The sequence below is a fragment of the Carassius gibelio genome, chromosome A21, assembly GCF_023724105.1.
Source record: "Carassius gibelio isolate Cgi1373 ecotype wild population from Czech Republic chromosome A21, carGib1.2-hapl.c, whole genome shotgun sequence".
Taxonomy (NCBI): domain Eukaryota; kingdom Metazoa; phylum Chordata; class Actinopteri; order Cypriniformes; family Cyprinidae; genus Carassius; species Carassius gibelio.
Genome location: NC_068391.1, coordinates 11,117,979 through 11,137,079, shown reverse-complemented (window position 1 = coordinate 11,137,079; position 19,101 = coordinate 11,117,979). Strand labels below are relative to the sequence as shown.

General features: G+C 40.2%; 2 protein-coding genes across 6 annotated transcripts in view; one reads left to right on the top strand and one right to left on the bottom strand.

The window, feature by feature from the left end:
• The window catches only part of LOC127941619 (G-protein coupled receptor-associated protein LMBRD2B), a 33,159-nt gene extending 23,095 nt beyond the window's left edge, over positions 1–10,064 (bottom strand). The window contains exons 1-2 of one of the 2 annotated variants that reach the window (XM_052536907.1): positions 10,011–10,064; positions 9,812–9,889 (exon numbers count right to left, since the gene is read on the bottom strand). The gene's annotated coding sequence lies outside the window, so the exon portion shown is untranslated. Of the gene's footprint in view, positions 1–9,811; positions 9,890–9,998 lie in introns of both variants that reach the window. The other variant, XM_052536906.1, reaches the window with a different exon arrangement.
• Positions 9,440–18,926, top strand: LOC127941621 (S-phase kinase-associated protein 2). 4 transcript variants are annotated; one of them, XM_052536916.1, is made up of 11 exons: positions 9,440–9,593; positions 10,534–12,003; positions 12,786–13,024; positions 14,482–14,593; positions 14,696–14,839; positions 14,945–15,079; positions 15,521–15,619; positions 17,521–17,648; positions 17,732–17,783; positions 17,873–17,980; positions 18,085–18,926. In XM_052536916.1, the coding sequence occupies exons 2-11, from the start codon at positions 11,990–11,992 to the stop codon at positions 18,284–18,286; spliced, it is 1,233 nt and encodes a 410-aa protein (XP_052392876.1). In that variant the 5' UTR covers positions 9,440–9,593; positions 10,534–11,989; the 3' UTR covers positions 18,287–18,926. The 4 variants fall into 4 exon arrangements, with proteins under 4 accessions (XP_052392876.1, XP_052392877.1, XP_052392873.1 ...); XM_052536917.1 differs by having other exon boundaries at positions 9,441–9,593; positions 12,789–13,024; XM_052536913.1 differs by having other exon boundaries at positions 9,441–9,593; positions 12,789–13,024; positions 14,479–14,593.
• Positions 18,927–19,101: the final 175 nt, after the last annotated feature.

Here is a 19,101-nt window from a genome sequence, read left to right as displayed (position 1 = left end):
CTGTGGCTACCTGGGCACCTGTGGCCCGCCCATTTACCTGGGTATAATTGTTGTGGCCCCACAGTTTGAATTATTGACAGCTTGCACCTAAGCACTATCTGAGATGGCAAAACAACAGAGATGGCCTCCTGTTCTTTCAGAAAGAGAGCAGGTACGGCGGAAGAAATTCCGCCAGAGGCTTTCAGAGGACCTAGACAACACCGCTTTTCGGGTCCAGAGGGCAGATGCTGAAAAAGAAAAAAAAAGAGCAATGAAATTTCGCAAACCTCATTGGCCTCCAGTGATATCTTCGGAGGAAAGTGAAAAGAGGAGACTGTTCCGGGAAAGACTGGAGAGAAAGGCTTCCCTCCAAGCCACACCATCCACTAGACAGTCTAAGAAAGGTCTGCGGAGAGAGTCTTCTCTGCAAGCCAAACCATCCACTAGACAGTCTAAGAAAGGTCTGCGGAGAGAGTCTTCCCTCCAAGCCACACCATCCACTAGACAGTCTAAGAAAGGTCTGCGGAGAGAGTCTTCCCTCCAAGCCAACCCATTCACCAGTCCGCAGTGGCCTCCAGTGATTTCTTCGGAGGAAAGTGACAGGAGGAGACGGTTCCGGAGAAGATTGGAGAGAAGGTCTTCTCTCCAAGCCACCCCATCCACCAGTCAGCAGTGGCCTCCAGTGCTAAAAAACGTCAGAGTATCAGGTGAGATCTTTAGACTATGAAAGCATGTAAAATAATAAATTCACGTAAGAAGCAACAAATGTCTAATGTAATAATCTATGTATTTTTGCCTTAAACAGTTCCGACATGCGCATCACTGGCTGTGCTCCCTCCTCCATCGGCTGTATCTGCTGCAGCCCTTAAGAGGGTACCAAGGGCCACAGCCTGGAGACGGAAAAAGAGGGCCGAAGAGGACAAAAAGGCCCTAAAGCAACAAAAAGGCATTCCACGGAGAGCAGATCCAAAAGGATATCCTTGTAGACTGTGTGGACAGCCAAAGAGACTGGAGTTTGGACACAGTTTCTTTAGGGGGAAAAGTTTCTGTGCCACTGCAGCTGGAAGGACTGTATCGCAATGGCTTTCTGAGCAGAGGAGGATTGCAGCTGCAGACAACTATGACAACGTGCCTCGGACAACTGCTTGGAGGAAGAAAAAGAAAGAGGAAGAAATTGCACAGGGCCTGCCTCAGAAAAGGCCAAAGAAATGCAAACCGCTGACTTGCTCTTTGTGTCAGCAGCCCAAAACCAAGGACTATGGTCACTCACGCTACGGTGGCAAATCGTTTTGTAGCAGTTACGAGGGCAAGACTGTGGAACTTTGGCTGGCAGAGCAGCGGTCTCTTGCTCCCCCGTAAATAATTGCCACTGATTTTTTTTTTACATTTTAATGTTAATTTTAGTGCAGTGTTTGTTTGTTTAGTTTATTTTTTTGTAATTTGTATTTAGTATTTAATTTACATTTATATTCTTTTTATATATTTCTTTAAACTATTTTTTACTTGTTATACTGTTTATTAAAATTTTCTTTTTATATTTGTATTATGTTTACCTTACCATATATTTCATAATTTGTATTTTTTTTTCTATTATCTTTAATTTTGTTGTACTGTTTCCACTGTTAATTCCTGTGTTTTAAAATTTGCATTTAGCATTTGTTTTTCTAGTGTGAACTATTTAATAAAATCTTTTATCTTTCATTTTGTTGTATGGTTTCTGCTATTATTTTTCAGTTTTATTTATATATTTGTTTAGTAATTTGTTCACAATTATATATTTTATAATTTTTATATTTTGTTTCTAGTGTGAACTATTTAATAAATACACAAAGAACAGACTGAGTGTGTACTGATATTAAATTAAACTTTAGTTTATACCTTTTATAATAAAGTTTATTTAAAAAAAAAAGTGTATATAATTTATTTAGAAAACAGGAACATTGGAATGCTAATGAATAATTAAAAAAGCTACACAAATAAAATAAATGGTCAAGACAATAACCGCCATGACGGCAAATAAATGATCTAAAATAAAATCATTTGGAAATATAAACATTGTATTAATGAAGGTAGATAAACATTCTAAAATAAAGAACCATCATTTAAGACAATTAACATGGCCTTATGCAGATAAACCTGAATAAGCTTTTGATCTATTGATGTAAACTTTAAGAGGGCAAATACATGCTCTCAAACTAAAGAAGTCATTAAATGTTCTAAAATAAAGAATAAATATTGTAATGACAGTTTGCATGAACTCTGTGATGGCAAACAAATGTCCTCAAATAAAGAACAGACATAAAGTTAATTATTAAGTAATAATTATTTAGGACACTTTATATGTCCTTTATGTAGGCAGATAAAACTTTTGAAATAAAGAACAATCATTTTGGTCAGTGTACACAATCTTTATTAAATACAAACAAATGGTAATAGAATAATATAAAATTCTTTTATGTGCAATATTTACAAATAAAACTATTTACAAAGATGGATTTCCCTCATTCTTTTTTTCTTGCAGCCACTGTCCTAATGTCTTTCCCTCTGCTGTGGCACAGAAGTAAAAATTGCCCACCCTGGTGTGCCCAAACTCTTTTTTTCTGGGCTGCCCACATTGAGTGCACACATATGGTTTTCGTGCAGGTTGCTGGGGACGGGGCAGCCCTTGCTCTTGAGCAAAAACCTCTGCTGCTTTCCTCTTCCTCCACAGAGTTGTTCTGCTCATTGATGCTCCTGGAGAAGAGAGGGCAGCAGCAGCCGGTGGAGCAGAGAGGGATGCTGCGGGAGGAGCAGAGAGGGATGCTGCGGGTGGAGCAGAGAGGGATGCTGCGGGAGGAGCAGAGAGGGATGCTGCGGGAGGAGCAGAGTGAGACGCTGGCCTTTGAGCAGAGAGCGCGGGTGCTGATGCAGGGGGAGGAGGTCGCTGCCCACGTCGTGTGGCCTGACCTGACAGATCAGGGTTTGCGACGTAGGGGAAAGATTTCAGTGACGACCCAGGTGCAGAGGGCATTGACGTCATCTGCCTGGCTAGAGGAAGCTGGGTGTGAGACACCATGCTGATCTGAGGCAAGGGAACACTCAGAGCCAGCACATCTGCCTCCAGCTTCTTCCTGTAGTTGTTGTACCTTTTTGAGATAACACAATTAATAGGATGATCATAATCTGAGAATTGTAAAATTACTTTTAACAATAAAATATAAAATATCAATAAAACTACTTACCAGACAGAAAGCGTCCGCTGATTGACCTCAAACAACTGAATCCTCGTCCGTCCCCTCAGTGCTGGGCAGTTCCCCACCAGTCTCCGAATGGCCTGGTAGTCGTGTAGAATGGCAGCCCAGCGGTTCATTGAAACACCCCACTTCACCTTCCCCGCTGGATGAATGGAGCAGAGCTCCAGACATACTGCCTCTACAATCCGACTTATATTAGGCCACTGCGCAGGACCCGAGCCCTGCCCCAGCACACACCTGTAAAATAAATTAGGGGATTATAAAGCATAAAAAGCATAGTCATTTATATTTTTACAGCTCAAAAGTGTGCAAATGTTTAACTAACCGCTTCAGGCTCTCCTTTCCATGGCAGGTGGAGGTTTTGGAGTGGGTCGCCTTGAACCTGCCTTGTAAAAGTCTGTCCTTATGTCTCGGCGGATAGGAAACACCCTGTCTGTCACTGTCCGGCAGTCTGTCCCACAGCCGAACAATGTCAGCGGCTTCCCTGTCCGAGACGCAAGGCTTTTCTCTCAGCTCAACAAGGTATCTGGCCAGGTCCACCACCCTGTCGAATCCAGGAGTCCCGTCTGGTCCTCTGCACACCTGACAAGAACAAAGAAGTTCAGTTAGTTTGGATGAAAAAGTCCTCCAAGTGATGGCATGACAAAGGATTCTTGTATGCATACATACATCTTCCTGGGGCTCTGGTGGCAAGTCCTGGGAGGACTGAGAGGGTGACTCTGAATCCCGAGACAACAATATAGCTTCCTTGGTCGAGACTAAAGAAAGAGGGGAGACGGTGTGGTCCTGCTCCTCTGTCTCATCCCCAAATCCCTCATCCTCTATGTCTCCCAAGTCCGCTGGGATTCCGTCTGGGACATCTGGGTCCCGCCCAAAGTTCTCCCTGAACTCCCAGGACTGCTGCGAGCACAGATACTCCACCCCAATGAGCTCACCTGACAAAACAAAATTAAACAGAAAACAAAGTCTTAAAAAAGAAGTGCATTACAAGAGACGATACCAAAAAAAAAAAAAAAAACATGGCCTTATAGACACATACCTGTGTACTCTCCTGGCTTGGAGTAGTCTTGCACAAGACTACAGCCAAGAAGACGCTGGCTGAGCTCATTGAGGCTGTGCTGGAGTGAGCCACTGTAACAGCGCAGCGACAAGGGAGCATGTGTGACAGCAGCAGCGGCCCGGTCCTCGTTCCACCGCTCAAAACCCTCAAGCAGATAAGCCTGGAAATTTTCCAGGTTAGCGCTTGTCCCTGATTTAAAAAAAGAGGAAACATTAAGACTTATTTAAATTTAAATTTACAAATAACATAGACTTTCACAAAAACACACCTCAAGGTGGATGTGTGTAATCTTACCGGGTATGAAGCGGTTGAGGTGGTTGTGGAAGGACTCCAGGGAAGTGGACCCCCGAGCACAGCGGTACACAGGAAGTGTGAGCCCTCCCTTTTTAACACTTCCTGTCTGTGTATACAGCTGCACTCCAGGAGGGTCCTGGATGCAGGAAAGATGGCGCCTTTGAGTGTCCCAGATGACGTCCATCCTCTCCTGGTCCACCAAGGGGATGCCCATGGTTTCCCTGGCGTCCCTGAAGGCCTCCAGCATCAGGCCGATCAGCTGCTCTGTCTCCTCCAGGCCACGTGTGCAGCGACGACAGTGCTGCGCCAGCTGTTTGGAGGTGAGCCTGCCGGTCAGCTGCTCCTCAGTGAGGCCTCTGATGCCCTGCTTTTGCTCCAGCTCCCTCCTTTTCGCCTCCCTCAGCAGGGCCACATCTCCCTCATCCCACACGAAAATGCAGGCAGAGAGCTTTGCCATGAACAGACCGTAGAGCGGGTGGCTGTCAGTGTGCAGACCTGCAGCGAAGCGCCGCATGAAGTGCCACACATCCAGACGAACCACCAGATCACTCCAGCCGCTGAACATGGCAGCTGCTCTGGATGTTCCCACTGAAGAGCAGCAGTCTCTGTCCACATACAGGAGCGTGGGGGGAGCGACTCCAGCCACCTCGTACCTTCTCACCAGGCCCGTGGTCATGGGCAGCAGTCCCTGACCCTCATGTGAGGTGAGCACAGACATGAGGACCTGTCCGTGCTCGTTGCCCACATTGGTGACCCAGGCTGCGGTCCCAGCTCCAGCTCCTGCCAGTTTTTTGGCCACCTGTTATTGGAAAACAAAACAGTTCAATGAGCTCCAAACATATACAAAGAATCAAATCTATTTAAGATAATCTGTGATTAATATGATACCTTTTTTGTGGAGTCCATTTTCAGGATGGACCCGAACACAGAGGTGACCCTGGCTTTTAGCTCACTATACCGGGACCGGACATCCTCTGCGTGGACAGAGAGGAGCCACTGGGCAGTCGGTACAGGTGGCATTGGAGGTGGAGGTGTGATAGGCCGTGTGCTGGTGCTCTGAAACCGGTCACACACAGACAGGTATTGCAGGGTCCTCTCCATCCAGTCCTCACTATGCTCTTCACATAGTTTGTGATATAGCATTGTGGCGCTGTTGCCGAGAGTGCGTTCCCTCATCAACTTTGCCACATGCATATCACAAGAGAACCTGTTGCAATAAACAGACAAACCAAGGCAAAGTGTTTTGAAGTTAATCTAAAGTGTTTATCTTTTTCAAGAGCAAAGATGTGATGTTTTCCACACACAATAAAACGGGGGGGGGGGGGGTCGTTAACTCCTGAAAAGGTTAACGGTGAAAGTGTCTCAAGGTGTTAAATACTATTGTTCTGAGACGGACACCTTTGAAAGTTAAAGCTTAGTTCAATGAAAGGTCTTTCTGACACCTTCGTAAGTTAAAGCTTAGTTCAATGAAGGGTCTTTCTGACACCTTCGAACGTTAAAGCTTAGTTCAATGAAGAGTCTTTCTGACACCTTTGAAATTAAAGTTTAGTTCAATTAAGGTTTGTTCACACATTTCTGAACCGAACCTAGACTGGCAAACACAGTGTCTTGTGAAAAAACTTCAAAAGAAAGATAAGGCTTGTTTTCTGTACCAATGTAATTCATTTTTAAAAGTAAATATTATTTTAAAAGTAAATTAAGTTGCATGATTACCCTTACAGCCTAGTTAATGGTGTAACAATGTAGTAGTTAACTGCAACTGCCTATGTATTTTGTCCTACAAAAAGATAAATTTTTTCATGACTCACCGGTAAGTGAGGATAGCTGGGAACATCCTGCGGTGAGCCGGATCCAGCTGGTCCAGGATTTCGTAGGACCAAGCGGCCAGTTTTTTATGGCAGCGCTGACACTCGAGGTATTCAGTCGCCAGAAAATACCAGCCGTGTAAATTCAGCACCCGCCTCACTGTCTTGTAGAGCCCACAAGCAGTCAGTCGCTGACCGGACCGTCTACAGTCTGGTGAGCTGCAGAGCAGCTTGTAGGACCACATCCTGTAGGGCATCCACAAACACAGCGGGCAGGTGAAGAACACGTCCGGCGATGCTGGAGGCTGATGATACAGCAGACGTGGCTGGGGAGGGTACCACCACATCTGCAGGTTGTCTGTCAGCACTGCCCTTCCACCCTGGTTTCGGAAGAGGGAGCGGCCGATCCACTCGTGTTGTTCCTTTGGAAGGGAGTGCTTCCAGGCCTCAGGGAGAACAACCTATACACACACACAAAGAAATAATAATAACAAATAAGTAATTTAATAATTAAATATTTATATATAATATTATATATAATAAGAATATAATATATGTATTTGTTATATAATAACAAATAAGTAATTTAATAATAATATACTTATACTATATACTAATAAATACTGTACCTCAGAAGCTGCTGACACCAGCCTTTGAGCGGCTCTTTGCTCCAAACGAGGTGAGTGGATCGGCATTGAAGTTGGTGGTGGTTGATGCACTGTGAAGAAGTAATTTTTAATTTTCTAATGAGTAATAATGACTTAATTATTTTCCGTTTATAGGCATTTATGGTTACATAATACTATATGACACAAAAGAAAACAAAACACTCACCCTGTGTCTCCACCTCCATGGCTGAAGCCAGAAGATCTGCATCTGTTGGCTCTGAGTGCAGAAAATGTACAATGTTATTTATAATTACATCAGAACATGCATATAATTATGCCAGGTATAATCTAAAAACTCACCGTGTACTGTAGCTGGCTGGGAAAGGGAGCTTTGGGTGGGAGGAGGAGAAGCCAGATGTGAAGTGTGGGGTACAGGCTGGGATGCAGAAGATGCAGAGGATGCAAAGGGTTTTCTCCCTTTAGCCCTACTTTTCTTCTGTTCCCTCTGCAAGATGTACTTCTTCAGGGCATCCATCTTGCTGCCTGCACTGGTTTTGCTGCCTTTTATGAAATCCACATAGCTGCAACAATATAATATACATGGATGATTAGAGTAAAATACATACAAAAGAGCAATACAATTAGCAAGCAAAAGCATATATTACCTTTTCCTCTCCCTGTCCTTGGCCTCATAGAGCTCCTTGAAGGTGTGCCTGTTGTAGATCCCAAAGCCCACCAGACAGTCACCCTCACAGCCAGATATTGTTCCCTCTCTCTGCCTGCGCACTTTGATGGCTTCTGCAACCTTCTCAAATGTGCAGGCATATTTGAGAAAAACATCTTTATTAGCCATGAGGGCACCTCTGTCCAATCTGCCAGCCTCGCGCTCCCGCTGATGTCCAGACAGGACCATGAGGGAGTAACCAAGGTCATTCTCCAGCATCCACTTGAAGGTTTTCCCTCTGTATTGACCAAACTGGATGGCACTTTGACTTTGCAGCAGCAGGTCATCAAAGGGACACCCTCCACCCTGGATAACCCTGACCTTGGCCTCCTCCAGCACAGCCTCAGGGTCCTTTGGTACAAAGGGCACCCCTTTAGCCACCTCTGAAAGGTGGATTTTCTCCAGAGGGGCTGCCTTTTTAGACGGCCTCAGCACCAGCTCTCCAGCCTCAAAACGAAGGTTGGGCTTGCTTTCCATTCTGCAACGGTAAAGAAATGCACCTGATGTTATAAAAAACAATGCACTGAAAACCTGATACACAAAATAAGTATTTATGTATTCATTATTAAGGGTAACTCATGGCATACACACACAAACAAACAAATAAAAAAATTAACTTGTGAAAAGGGTACATTATAAAGGGTTTAGTATTTTTTTAATAATGTTTGTATTGTTTAGACGAATTTCGTTTTCATCTCATAGTTGTTGATTATTAAAACTGACATAATGTGAATAAAGGGACAAAAGAACGTCTCAGAAAAACTCTGCATGCATTATACATATTTAAAATGGCAATATATATATATATATGTCGATGAAAATCATGAATGAAAATATACTCTTTATACCGAAATCTATTTTTTGCGGGTTAAACGTCATTATATCTTTATGAAAGACTCCACAGTTTTTCTCACGCATAATTTGAAAAAGAAAGGAAGAAAACTGTACATTTATTGGGTGTTGATGAGAATCATGAATGAAACTGTATTTTTTATAATGAAATATATGCTTAATGTCATCACAACTTTACGAACGACTCAGTTTTACCCTGTTTTTTTTTTTTTTAACCTCCCGCCTTTTTGCATGCATTGCACATGGATAAAATGCATGTTGAACGCCGTTTTTTTTTTTTTTTTTTACGATAGATAAAAAGTGAGAAAGAGTAAAATATATTTACTCACCTGATCAGCAAAATTGCAGGGTAGCGATAATGCAGAATCTGTGCAGGATAAATTGCGGAAGTGCGTTTTTAAAAAAACGTTTGTGTTTTGAAGTGTTTTTTCAGTTAAAACTGGCGAAATCGAAGGAGATAAACAGGAAAAATTGATTGTTTAAGGGGCTTCTGACAATTGTAAATCGCCGGCGCAAAGCCTTCGGCCAATGGGAGCAACGAGCGCCTCTGAAACAATTCGCGAGAGCCAATGGGGCGAGGGGCTAGCGGGCGTGAAACAAATCGTCCGGCGGCCAATCCGAGCGCGGGGCCTGAAACAATTCCTCGGCCGGCCAATGGGGCGAGGGAAGCGGAGGCGGGACATGGTGAAACAATTCCTCCGGCGGGCCAATCCGAGCGAGGGGGCGGGTGAAACAAATCGCAACACATCCCCGAAGATTGGTTTCAGCTTAGCGCAAGGATGACACGCAAATTCGTGAAGCGTTCCTCATTTTTATTAATTATTAGTTATTAATTATGAATTATGAATTTACAGTAATATTCCACACTGTATCGAGTGAAAAAGGCTGCAGTGCGCAAGTCCGCCGCTAGATGGGAGCATTGCTCTGGCGCTCTCGCATTAGAGCGGCTCGGCTCACAGAAGAATAAGTTATACACATTCAACTCGGATTTACAGAAGTAATAGGGGTAGAAACGGCTTTTTTAAGACCAAAAAATGTGTAAGTACTCGCAGTGATTGCATTTATCATCCTGATGTTTCTTTAGATTATTTAATCAACATTTATTTAATCCGAGAGTTGTTAATGTGTTAGCATCGGCAATGGTAACCCTAAATCGTCGTTCCTTTCGACTCAAACCAGCAGATTTCGACACAAATTCAGTTAAAAATAATTATATAGATAACTACGAACGTTTAAATTAATTGAAATTAACTTACCTGACTTGTGTGTTGTTTTCGCTTAGTTTGGGTGCCAAATTTGCGTCGTTTTCTTTGGCTTGTGTTTTTCGTTTGTGCCTGGAAACGCAGAGCGAAAAAATAATTAAAACACGTATTTTAATTTCCTACCACATTAAAATAATAATAATGATAGTAAAATGTTGTTACTAAATAAATGTTTTCGTACGCTGAGGATCACCTGTGCTGTGCAGGACAAGGCTCCTCTTCGTGTCACCTGACTAACAGATTTGAGTTTAGTTGCACACGAGTTAACGCCATAACTTGTTTGCAAAAATTAATATGACTGAATGTCAAATGATTTTTGTTGACAATTTTATTAATCTAAACGTCATATTACACACTTATAAACAGTTGTCTGTATATTGAGTATTGTCACTGATAAGAAAACAAAAACACACAGGACCTAATATATAAAGTGTACATTTTTGTTTACAAAAACTAGTTTACGAAAAAGCATTTTACAAAAAGCAAAATAATAACTATCAATCTCATGTTTGTGTTGCGAACTCAGGAGTGTCAAAGTTACTAGATTAGCAAAATCTCAGTTTTATTTGTTATAGTGATATAATCATTTTGTGGTGTCTCTATGATGCATGCAGAGTTCATTATTTATATTTTTAATTGTAAACAGACAGAGAATGGTCTGTGTCTATGACCCCTCCCTCTTTTTCCCCTTTTTCTCCTTTTTCTCTTTTTTTTAGGTCACATTACTGGTTCTGCGGCTTGTACAGATGTGTGGACTCCAGAAAAAACTTGCTTGCTCATGTACTGTACATGTGCACTACTTTTAGGCTTTATCAGCGGGATGGACTGGTGCAGTAGAACAAAGCCTTTGCAGATGTCACATTCAGACCTGCAAAGCCAAAAGTTTCTAGGCAGGAAACTCTAAAGATTACACTCCTGCATCTAGTGCATGGATAAAGCATTTCTCTCTCTCTCTGAGTTGGTAACAAGTTGCTATATACTCTAAAGGACTACTTGGATTATTTTGGCAATAGACCAATTTGGAGTAGACATCACAGTTATGTCACCTGAAGCTGCTCGTCCATTATGGTTACAGAAAAACACTGGTATCAAGTGGAGGGAAACGGGTACAATCCATGGAATCAGAAGAAAAAAATTATTGTAGTGCCTTTAGATGTCAGAATCGAAATGCAAATACATTTTATAGAATACTGTCATTAAAAGAATCCATTTGAAGCTAAACACAGACTTTTAGACAAACTATGGATGAAACCTGCTATGATTACCCTATCTTTGACGCATAAATTTAAACTTAACAGTAGGTCTACATAATATTCGCAAATTCAGTTAACATATTGTATTAGCCCTACAGTTACAGTATGGTCTATTATTTCAAGCATTTTACATAACGTTTACCTATTTTATCTCACATTTCTGACTTTTTCTCCTCGCAAATGCCAATTTATAATTCCAAGTTAAGACTTTATAACTCAATTTCACTCTATCGTGAGTTTTTCAGTTCTGAAAAAAGGCCAGGAGTTTGAATATATATAAATATACGCATATTAGATCATGGTTTCTATAGGCTGCTACTTTAAAATGGTAATTGTATGCAACCAGATAGGCCCCGTCAACAAGAAACATCATTAGCTTTTGCAAACACATCAATTGGTCTATTTAGTTATCCACTTCTTAGGACAGCAGCAACAAAAAACATGTTTGAGGCATAATGTATTTTGTCTGTTCTAAAAAACACATTGAAAGTCTTTCCAAGTAATGTCAATTATTATTTTACTGCTAAATAAATTTTAAGGCCTGCATGATTGTATGGTACAAATAATTTATAAAAAAATTATAATGCGTTTTGAATTTTACGTCTGGGATGAAAGTATCTTAATTCTTGTATCTTAATGTCTTGTCATGTCATGTCTATGTTTTGGTGTGTAAAGATGGAATCGTATGGTGTTTAGTCCTCCACAGTAGAGTGCAGTAAGTCGATATTCCTCCGATACTCTGTCAGAAATGCATCACTTCCGGCAAACTACCTAGGAACCAATGGAATCGCTGCAGGACAGGCGCTCGAGAGGCAGGTTTAAATGCGCTGCCCGCGAGCCTGCGAGCAGGACGAGAGGAGCCGTGCTGCTTCTGGAAGTGTGCAGAAGTGAAGAGTTCTAATAACAGTACAAAGTCAGGATGTCAAAAGAAAGGTAATATGCTCTTTTTATTTGACAAATCTATGTTATTTGTATTTTACGCGTTTTCCTAGTATTGAATGATGCGAGTGTTTCTGTAAAAGTTAGGCTAACGTTACATTTGGATTCTCCCTCCACTTTTGTGCGTTTTGTAAGTTCTGTAACTTTTTGGTGTATTATAAAAAAATACTGTGGACTCTGATAAACGTATTTGTTAAAACATGATGTTAGATCGGTTGTGCATAGACCTGCAGGACGCTTTTTTAAAAATGCATTTAGTAGAATTTGCAGTTGGCGCGCGCTATAGTTTCTTGTTGTGATGCCCGAGCACACTCCCCCCCCACTAATCATGTATTTATATAAGCAAATCTAAGTTTTGCAAGTTTCATAAATATTTTTAATGATGTCATTAGTTCATATATAGTTTAGTTTTTCAAAAACATCTTAAAAATATCCTCCATACTAACTTATAAGTTAGAGGTAAGCTCGCGACAAATGGCGGGCATCGCAGAAGTTGTGGAAGTGATCTCGTAGTTTACAGTTTAGAAACGATCAAAAACAGCTGTTGTGTCAATGTGTTATTAGATATTGCATATTGTGTAAGTTAGTGACAATTTATGCTTTTTCTAAGATTGTTTTAGGTTGAACTTATGCAATAAGGACTGTTTAACTTTAGGTTTGGGAGATCGCGGTTATAGTTTAACATTGCTTTCTGCTGTTATAGCCTACATGTATATATCTTTACAACAACACGCAATGGTTGTGTTGCTTTAGCTCAACGTTTTTCTTGTTTTAAGTAGACCGCTTCAAGAACTGAGTGAGAATTTGGAGGGATCCCTGTGCAGGCCTCAGAGGGGTAAATGGAAAAGGCGGTCCTCGTGCAGTGGGGGTCTAGATACTGAGAACACGCCGAACGAGCTCATCCAGCAGTGGTCACCCCCGCACAAGAAGATCCTGACTTCTGCAAAAGGGAAAGAAAATGAGGAAAACGCATTTGTTCTTGCCAGACGTCCCAGGAAAAGAAGAGAATCGGCAGGTTTGTGACTTGATTAATGCATAATTTGATGCATAATTTTAATATGCAAATATGAAACATCAGGCTTTATGTATATCTACATAAGATATGTGTGTGTGTGTGTATATATATATATATATATATATATATATATATATATATATATATATATATATGTATGTGTATATATATATATATATATGTATGTATGTATATATATAATATGTATGTATATATAATATTAGGGGTGGGCATGGATTAATTTTTTTTAATCTAGATTAATCTCACTGTGATTTTGAGATTAATCTAGATTAAAATGGCTCATTCGAATTCTGCCGAAGGCATTCAGAATATGTGTGTTACCCAAATATAATTGACAAACAGTAAGTCTTTGAGAGGGGGTTTATCAAGCTAGGTGGTGCATTAGAAAAGGGGCTCATCTCCTGTTTCCAAAATGCATCACAAAGTGCTTGAAAAAGCTGTAAACTAATTCCACATTGCACAAGGTGCAAACAACATTACGCCTGTTTCACACCAATGTTTACGTTTTTTTTCAAGTTTGTAGGTATCAAGGTACAGAAACCAAATAATTAAATGTAAAATAGCTCTGGATATACAATCAAACCTAAATTTATTCAGACACCTTCAACATTTCTCACATTATTACAGTTTTGCTATATATATAAAAAAATATATCTGGTGTCTGAATAAATTTTGGTTTGACTGTTAAAACTACAAAGTAATTCTGTCAAGAGCAGTGAGTGATTTTCATTTTCTTGGATAAACATTACAGCAGCCAGTAGCTAAATTAGGCGCGGTCACTTTAAGAGACGATGAACGCATCCAAAATAATACGCATCCCATTTTTCCCTCAACTGTTTACTTTCACTTAAGAAATTACTGACAGTTTTTTCGAGCATGATGTTCAGCTTTTCCCCATCTTGTTTGGATGCTTTAATGTTTAAATCGACAAGCGGTAAGGCGTAAAAACATGTAAAAAAGATACGCTTTTTTGACGATGCGCAGCAGTGGCCCGTCAACTGTCCTCTTTTTAGGCTGGCCTCAGCCAGTCGGTTACATAAAATATCAAGGTGAAAGTCATCATAGCTTGCTTCGTATAGACCTAGCTCCAAACCCAATTTTGAGAATAGATTAACGGCGATAATTTTTATATCGCCCGATAAGAGTCTCGCGTTAACCCAGCACGTTAATGCCGATAACGGCCCACCTCTAATATATATACTTATTTTTTTTTTTTTGTATAAAATATTCAAAGTGGACATGGGACATAGATGCATGAACAAACAGCTTACTATTACCTTGTAAACTTCCACTTAGGTGGCCACTGACTGTTCTCAAGATAATTTAGTTGGCATTTTATTAGTTAGTAGTTGATATTGTAATTGCTTATAAAAAATAACATGGTCTTGTATGGCCAGTAGAGAGTCTAATTTGTGAACTTGTTTGTCCCTCAGCAGGCTTGTGTTGGGACAGTCTGCCTGATGAGCTATTGCTGGGAATCCTGTCACGTCTCTCACTGCAAGATCTCCTCCGGACATCACGGGTCTGCAAGCGCTGGCATTGTTTAGCGTAAGTTATTCATGCACTCTTCTTACAACGTTAGAAGTTTGGAAGACCACTGATCACTGACCTCAGTTGCATGTAATAATAGTCAAAACTGTGCATCTGTAGGTTTGATGAATCTCTGTGGCACAGCGTGGACCTGGTGGGAAAGGCTCAGTTAGATGCTGAGCTTGGGCAGGTTCTCTCAGCTGGAGTCTTGAGGCTGCGCTGTCCACACACCTGCATTGGTCAACCCAGCTTTAAAAGTGCACAGTGAGTAATGTGTGTTTTCACAGTGTCACGACAAAGTCATGTTGTGGAAGTGCTGCTGTTGTTTGGCATCTTGCGTTTGTAAATTTAGTGCATTTTAAATTACAGGAAACTTCGTGTCCAACATCTGGATTTATCCAACTGCACAGTGGAGACATCTGTTCTCGAAGACATTCTGTCACGCTGCAAACATCTACAGAATCTCAGTCTCGAAGGACTGGTGCTCTCTGATAGCATAATTCAGTAAGTTATAATCTAAAAGACATTTTACTCACTTAAGTCTTAAAGTCATTTTAAACGTTTAACTGTATTATTATTATTATTTTTTGTTAGCAAAGCACATGTACCAGTCAAAAAGGGTTTTAATCGCAACAAATCAAACCGCATTTAGTGTTTGTGTTGAAAGACTTAGAGAAAACTATTCTTGCTGTTGGCAGTTTATTTGGGCTCTGTCAGTCTAACAAGTAAATCTCACCAGATGGTCTGCCAAACAGTCACATTTATTTCTATTACCGGTTATGTATTTTATGGAGAAATAATTGCAGTTATTTTTGTAGTGTTATTAGCCACTGGTAACATTTAGAATCCTTTATCTAAAGCTGCAGATTTAACTGTATATATTTTATTTGCAAATTTAAATATGAACCTATGAAGACCTTGAACCTGTATTTTGCTGTTTTGCAGTTCTCTGGCTGAAAATACGGAAATTGTCCGACTGAATCTGTGTGGCTGTTCAGGCTTTTCCCCTGAATCGCTGGCTGAGATGCTAAAATCTTGCACTCGGTAAGGTTAACTTTTATACTAGGGCTGCACGTTCTCAAGTTTTTCATTAACCGTTAACCGAGGCCCTTAGCGGTTAATACTCGGTTAACCATAGTGTGCCATAGTAACCATAACCATAGTAATTTCCGGACATTGGCCGAAAAAAAAAAGGAATGTCCGACAAAATTTAATCTCTCCGGTCAAATTGTCCTATTAAAACTGCCTAATAATGCCGCCCATTAACACAATCTGAATTTGAGAATAAGCCTAAAATGTATAAGGCAAAAGGTAACAAGCAGACTCCGCGGCCGCCTCGCTAAGGCTATGACTATGACTATGTTTGACACGTACAATATTTGAAAACCGATAATTATTTATTTATTTATTTAAATTACATTTATATCTGAATTTATGTCAACCTATAGACTTTCAAATATCAAAATGTCATGAATTAATATGTATTTTTGTACAAAATGACATAAACATATTTTCCTATTATACTTTGCCTGGAAACGCTTCCAACAAGGCGTCGGTTCTATTTCTAGCATGCACGCGTCGAGCCGCGCCTGAGCCGCGCGTCTCACGCAGGCAGTCGGCAAGCTCTAACCTGTTAACATGGGAACCGAATTAAAAACAGACACGCCACGCAGCTGAGATGCTTTCGCCACGCATCCAGTGTGTCCTGACCGGCCTAATGATGCCCGGGTGTTGGCTGTTGAGATTACAACAACGAGGTTGTACTTGAAGTATATCTAAGCACTGTATTGCAATACTTGCATTTTGCCCCGTCACTCGTATTAGCCCGCTTCATATAGAAAAATGACTACTACTTGTGGACATTACAAATGTCTGGGAGCGCTCTGGCGGTCTCTGGTGGTGCAAAAATGTATTACAACTAAATTCAATGCACGCCATTGACGTCACTTAACCGAGCAAAATGTTTCACTCGGTTACACAATTTTTAACGGTTAATCGGTTAACCGGTTAACCATGGACACCCCTATTTTATACCATAAAATCTCAAATTTGTTTCCACAGAATTATTAAGCAGCACTACTGTTTTGAACCTTGGTAATAAGCAGTATTTCATGAGCACCAAATTAACACATTAGAATGATTTCTTTAGGATCATGTGATGTTGAAGGCTAGTGTAATATTCGCTGAAAATTCAGCTTTGCAATACATTTTTTTTATAATGTACCTTTTTAAATATTTTGAAGTAGAACTCAGTCCTTTTTAATTGTAGTAATATTTTACAAATATCCTTTTTTCTTTTTTTTTTTTCTTTTACTGCATTTGATCAAATAAGTGCAGCCTTGATGTGTATTCAAGACTTTCAAAAGCACTAAATCTTACCAAATTTTAAGTGTTCGTGTACATCCAAACTCTCATCATCTGATACAGTGCACTTACTGTGTATGTTTTTACACTACTTTTAATTTTATATCAGCATGCAGTTACATGTACTTAATTTCTGTAAATACATCCCACCTCAATACCATCAAATCATGAACACAAGTACATTGTACTGAATATTTTTTTTTTACTACTACTACAAAGACACATGGGGCAGTCGTGGCATAATGGTTAGAGAGTCGGACTTGTATCCAGATTTATTTGTGGGTTAAAGTCTCCAGTTTGGCAGGAATATATGTCGGTGGGGGGAGTGAATGTACTGTGCTCTCTTCCACCCTCAATACCACGACATGAGATCCTTGAGCCAAGGCACCAAACCCCTAACTGCTCCCTGGGAGTGTGTCTGTGTGTGTGTGCGTGTCACCATATTTGGCCACACATTCACAAAACATAAAGTGAGACCGTATCTTTTCAAAGTACATCAATTGTTTTACCTCTAGTGTTCAAAGAAAATGATGTAAAAATATGACCAATTTTAAAGCCCATCACTTTCTTTCTCTCCCCAGAATTGAAGAAATGAATGTGTCATGGTGTGACTTCAGTAATCTCCATGTTCAAGCCATTGCTGCCAACATTCCCTCCAGCGTCTCTCACCTGAACATCAGTGGTTACAGACAAAACCTCACCATGGAAGGTAAGGAAAGCAAGTTCAGTGTTACGTAAATGCATTTGTAACCATTTCATGCAACAACAATGAATGCTTTTTTTGTGTTTCAGATGTTAAAGCTGTAGTTAAACGATGTCCGAACCTTACAAACCTAGATTTGAGGCGAGTTCATAATTTGATTGATTGTTGATCAGGTGCCTAATAGCAAACGGCTTGAGGTTGACATTCGGTTATGTGCTTTATCTTTACAGTGATAGTGTGCTTGTGACAACAGACAGTTTCCCAGTCCTGCAGCAGCTTTCCTCCTTGCGACATCTGGCAGTGAGCCGCTGTTATCAGATCCACCCAGCTTCACTCATGTAAGAGATTTGTTCAATTCAGAAAGAAAAGACCAGTATTTTTTGTTCGAGTACAGTGCCTGCTTACAGACACCTAAATATTCCTTCTCTTTTTTTCTTTACAGTGACTTTGAAAAGTTTCTAAATTTGCAGACCCTGGAGGTCTTCGGGCTCATACAGGACAGCTACCTGCCCATTCTTTGTAAAGGTCTACCGCACATACAGATCAACACACAGCCTTTCTCCACCGTGGCACGTCCCACCTCGGCATCAAGAAAGGATCGCACGCTTTGGGGAATGCACTGTCGACTTGTGTACAAACATTGATGGTTTTAATGATTACAGGGTGAACCAAATAGCTTTTATAATAGTCCATATCTCTCTTAATTGTGCCCTATTAGAATTATTTGTGATTTTAAACAAAGCATTTTAACATCACAAGGCAAGTCCTTGTTTTATATTGCAACCGTTTCAATTTAGTGAAGATGACAATTGTGTTGGAGTTCCTGACAATCTTGAATTGAGTGACGTTCTTGTTACATTGCAAAGATGAAGAGTGATTTAATGTTTGGTACCAGTAGCTGTAATTTTGAAAATGACGAGTTTCACTAGATGTTTATTGCTTCAGATGAAATCTAGAATATAATGGTAGGTTCTGTTTGTCACTCAAGATCTGTTTTCCTGCCATGATCAAGTACGTTTCCAGTTTCACTCTAGGATTATCAAAGGATTATCTAGTTTAGTAATAAGACAATGGTTTTATGTTAATCTTAAGAAGTTCCCAAATATGCAGAAGCATTAAAACCGGTGCTTTCAGAGCAGAGAAAATATTGTGAATTTCTTCCGTTTTTCGGAACTATTTTAATGTTTGAAAACTTGAATTTTGTACCACTTTGGATGTTCCTAGACGTATTTTTATGAATTGTCTGAATTGTAAATAAAATGTATTGCTTTTTATTTAAAGCCACCCCTTTCAATTTCCGTTTTTCCATTTTCCTGTTTTTTACATTCCTACTCCACAAACAAATCTAAATGTTACAAATAAAGTACGAATTTGCCCTATTGCGTACGTCAAAAACTAAAATATAAAGAATTTTTCAGGTTACCGTTTCAGACATTTTTTATTTCTACATTTACAAAAT